This window comes from Sorex araneus, chromosome X (genome assembly GCF_027595985.1).
Source record: "Sorex araneus isolate mSorAra2 chromosome X, mSorAra2.pri, whole genome shotgun sequence".
Classification (NCBI taxonomy): domain Eukaryota; kingdom Metazoa; phylum Chordata; class Mammalia; order Eulipotyphla; family Soricidae; genus Sorex; species Sorex araneus.
In genome coordinates this window covers 109,573,350-109,578,227 of record NC_073313.1, presented here as the reverse complement: position 1 = coordinate 109,578,227, position 4,878 = coordinate 109,573,350, and the positions used below count along the sequence as shown (strand labels likewise).

General features: G+C 37.6%; 1 protein-coding gene across 1 annotated transcript; it reads right to left on the bottom strand.

The window, feature by feature from the left end:
- Nucleotides 1-568: 568 nt before the first annotated feature.
- On the bottom strand, nt 569-1,733 carry SERTM2 (serine rich and transmembrane domain containing 2). The gene has a single exon (XM_055123513.1). The coding sequence runs from the start codon at nt 1,557-1,559 to the stop codon at nt 1,287-1,289; it is 273 nt and encodes a 90-aa protein (XP_054979488.1). The 5' UTR covers nt 1,560-1,733; the 3' UTR covers nt 569-1,286.
- Between the last annotated feature and the right edge of the window lie 3,145 nt (nt 1,734-4,878).

Below are 4,878 nucleotides of genomic sequence, written 5' to 3'. Positions count from 1 at the left end.
CAGGAAGAGGGGAGAATTTTCTGGGAAAGACAAATGTGACATTTGAGGACATTGATCTCAATATGGATTTGTTAGAGAGTGCTGCTTAGTTCTTTTTCTCTTTTGTATTTTGTTTAATTCTAAAAGGAGGCTAGACATGAATAAAGAGTTCTCTGATAATTTTTCTTAAAGGAAAAAACTGGGACCTAGAAGCTTGAATGTTTTGTCCAAAGCCATAAACATTCAACTGATGAAATACCAAGATAATTTTATTTCTGCTTTAAAGTGTAGTTGATTATTTTCTGCCAAGACCACTTTTAACCAAAGCTCGTATTAGTGTGCAATTCAGAGCTGGAGTGTTATGAGGGGAACAAAAAAAAGCGAAGAGTTGCATGTATAATGTAAGCTTCATTGTGATGTGTCATTTAACTGAATTTTCCTTTGGTCTAGGAAATCATCATTCCAGATTTTTATAATACATCTGCGATTATCTTCATTTTTAAAACTTCCAGTAACAGCAATAACACAGATATAAAATGCACATTTTCCCTCTGTAGGTAAGTTTACTGGTTATAAACTTCTTTCTATAAATGTGGGCTTTAAATTAAAACTGTTTCTTTAAATCTCTTCTTTCATTTAGGACATACTGAATGGCCTTAGATGATTAAATTTCTGCTCCTTTGGGAAAGATTAATGGCCCCTTCCATTAACTTCTGACATGATCTAGTTTCATGTCAGCAAAAGAGATACTTTAAGGTCCAATTTCTAAATTAAATCCTACTTTGGAGAAACCCTTTTGAAGGCAAATTCTCCTTTTTTATTCTTGAGGATCAGGGATCCTGTGGATATTTGTTTTGCTTTTCTTTTTCTCTCTCTCTTGCTCACTATCTCTCTCTCTCTCTCTTTCTTTCTTTCTTTCTTTCTTTCTTTCTTTCTTTCTTTCTTTCTTTCTTTCTTTCTTTCTTTCTTTCTTTCTTTCTTTCTTTCTTTCTTTCTTTCTTTCTTTCTTTCTTTTTCTTTCTCCACTGCATATGAATTTCTGTGGTCTGAGGTTTGCGCAAAGCCCAGGCTCTCTTTAGTTACTATGGAAACCTGCCCTCCCAACCAGCTGCTATTTCCTATAGACCTGACAAAGAATGAGTCTTAAATTTCTTGTATAATCCACAAACTCCAATAAAGAATAATACAAAGAAAATATGAGCTCGTTCATTCCTTACATGGAAAACTCCATGCAACAAAGTAAGCTTTGTTGAACATCAACATATAATGATTTGATGATATCCATTAAAGTTCACCTTCATCCTTTGTTATGGAGTGGGTATTCGACTCTGCATCTCTACATCTGTGAATTGAGGAACAGTTTCTGTGCTCTCGGAGGTTATGGGTGAAATGACATGCTTGAGCCTAAGGAGCATTGTGAAGAGCAGGATGAGGAGAATGGCCAGAAGGCTCAGGAATAAGCCCACATACATGTACAGGTTCGAATACTTATCTGAAGTGGTATCAACCTCTGTTGCCAGGGTAGGAAAATGGGCCCGCCCCGTGAGATTTCCATGATATTTGAAATGCAGCTCCGTCATCACTAAGGATTTGAGGTGATAACTATATCTATCTAATTTCTACTGCCCTTGAGGCATTCTATAGTCACGTAGACCCTGAATAGATTGTAGGTGTTCTAACAATGTCATACAAAGCAACCACAATCAAAGATAAACGCATAAACAAGAAAAAATGATATTCTAATTTGGCAATTGCCTCATGCCCTGTCCCCCAGCTCAACACCCCCACTTCCCAAGTAGATATTGTCAGAACTTTTTATTATTAAAAATAAATTAAGATTTTGTTTCTCCAGTCCTATGCTGATACTGATTTAAAAATGTGGTGAAACTGCCTTATAATACTGGTTTGGAATATCCAAGAACTAAATCAGTCTTCTGTTTTGGTTAAGGGAGAAAGGTCGCCAGTTCTACTTCAATGTTTTCACCAGTTTAGATTTAACTGATTTCCACTGCTAGGAGACTTACTAAAGCATTTTGTATATTTCAGGCTCAGCATATTGAGTTTCAGTCTTCTTCTGTGTCTGATTACTCTGTAATGATATAGCTTGAAAACTTCCTGCCAAGCTGCCACTGTGTGAGGGTTTGACAATTAGAGGATACAAGTGTTCTACAGCTTTGTTGATGTTCCTCACTGTGGAGAAGAAGAATGTTGTCAGACCTTATAGTTCTCAGGTGGATGATGTCTCAGAGATGCTGATACCTTCCAGTTTAGGCTCAGAAGATCTGACTTTCAAGATTTATCAGCAGATTTATTTTCCTGAAAATAAAAAAGTAAAAAAATTCAATTCCCCTGAGAAATATATATTTGCTTCTTTTATTTATTTATTTATTTATTTTATTTTAAATTTTTTATTAGTAAATCACTGTGGGGTATAGTTACAAACCTATGAACTTTCATGTTTGTATTTGGTTTACATCCCTCCACCAGTGCCCATTCTCCTCCACCAATGTTCCCAGTATCCCTTCTACCACTTCCACCCCAACCCCCACCTCCCTACCCTGCCTCTGTGGCAGGGCATTCCCTTTTGTTCTCTCTCCTGTTGGATGTTGTAGTTTGCAATAGAGGTAATATTTGCTTCTTTTAAAATAAAGGCTGATACGTTGAAAAATCATTTGCTACAGAAAAATTAGTTTCAAGATAATTCCCTAAATCTTCAAAATATGAATTCTTTTTGTACATACAGCAAGTAACTATTTCAACGGTAAAGGAAAATTCATGCTTATAAGTGGATGGAAATGGAGAGTACCATGCTGAGTGAAAACAAGTCAGAAGGAGAGTGACAGACAGAGTATGATTGCAATCATTTGTGGGCTATAAAAAACAGGGCATGAGACTAATACCCAAGAACACTGGCCAGGAGGATTGGTCCATGGTTGGAAGCCTGCCACAAGTGCTGGGAGAAAGGGCAGTTGGGATAGAGAAGGAACCACTATGGCAATGAAGTTGGAAATGATCACTCTGGATAAGAACTGTGTGCTGAAATTAGGTAAAGGAAGAAACATGGTAACCTCTCAGTATCTGTATTGCAAACCTCAGTGCCCAAAATGAGACAGAGAAAGGGAGGAAAGGAGGGAGGGAGGAAGCTAGGGAGAGAGAGGGAGAGAGAGAGCTGAGAGAGAGAGGAGAGAGAGAGAAGGAAAATGCCTGCTATAGAGGCAAGCTGCAGGGGTGGAGGTGGGGGCGAGAACCGGGGACACTGGTGGTGGAAAATGTACACTTGTGGAATAATGGGCTTTGGAGCTTTGTATGACTGAAACCTAATCATGAACAGCTCTGGAACTGTGTATCTCATGGTAATTCAATAAAAAATAAATAGAGGAAAAATCCATATTACTGAACAAAAGTTAATTACCGGGTTAGATTATGACAGTTTCTCAAACTAACTGATCATGCAACTATACCTAGGCTACTTATATATATTCTGGGCATAAACTTAAATTTTCTGAATCACAGTGCAAGCCTGAATACCCCTCCAAAGATAGAGAATTTATTGGTTGAGGTGAGATCTAAATCAGAGGTAATTTTTTTATTGAATCACTGTGAGATACACTTACAAAGCTTTCAGATTTGAGTTTCAGTCATAACAATGATCAAACCTCCATCCCTCCATCAGTGTACATTTTCCACCACCAAGGTCCCTAGTATCCTTCTCAGCCCCCATCACATACCACACCCTGACTCTATGGCAGAAAAGTTCCTTCTTACTTTCACAGAGGTAATTTTTAAAAGCTTCCTCAAGTGACTCGAAAGTCTAGCCATACTGTTAACCACTACACTTTCACAAAATTTTTTGAATCACCGTGAGATACAGAGTTACATAGTTAGTTGTTCATGATTGAATTTGAGTCACACAATGTTCCAAAACCCATCCCTTCACCAGTGTTCATTTCTCACCACCAGTGTCCCCAGCTTCTCTTCTGACAACCCCTCCCCCACCATCCACCTGCTTTATGGCAGACACCTCCTCCTCCTGCTCCCCCTTCTCCTCCTCCTCCCCCTCCTCCTCCTTCTTTTCTTCTCTCTCTCCTCCTCTTCCTCTTCCTCCTTTTCCTCTTCTTCCTTCTCTTTCTCTTTCTCCTCCTCCTCCTCTTTCTCTTTCTCCTCCTCCTCCTCTTTCTCTTTCTCCTCCTCCTCCTCCTCTTTTCCTCCTTTCTTCCTCCTTTTTTCTCCTGTTCCTCTCCTACTCCTGCTCCTCCTTCTCCTCCTCCTCCTTTTCTCTCTCTCCTTTTGAAAATTATAATACAGTTATTGAAATGTTATCTTTATTAACCAGGAAAGTCTAGTTCTAAAATTAAAAAAAAACCTAATTTTAATGATTTATTTTTTAATCTCTGAATCCCAGTGTCAGAGATTACCTTAATAAACCACAGCATTTTCAGGAATGCAGTCTTCCCTCGGGTTCACTTTTGATCTTTCTCTTAGTATGTGAGAGTAAGAATACATATTTTTTTAAAAGTACTTATAAATCAGAACAAATTGAGGGTTTAAATTTATTATGAGCTAATAAGTGCATATTTAATTATTTTTGAAGATAAGACCTTGTCTTTATCAGCAAAAACATTTCAGCAAGTACACAGGGTCAACTACTTACTGTTGAAGCCTAGCAAAATGATTTAGCTTGTGATTCCGAACATGAATTTGAAAATGGGTAACTAGAATCAAAACTATAAATCACCATCACCTATCAAATTTTCATGTGCTGTGGTAGCAGAAAGCTAATTAGGTAGCCTAGTTCCATTGCTGAACAAACTTACTGAATTAATTAAAAGAGGACTAGAAATCACAAAATTCTTGCTATAGTGTTGATTTTTAAATTTTTAAAAAAATTTGGCCACAACT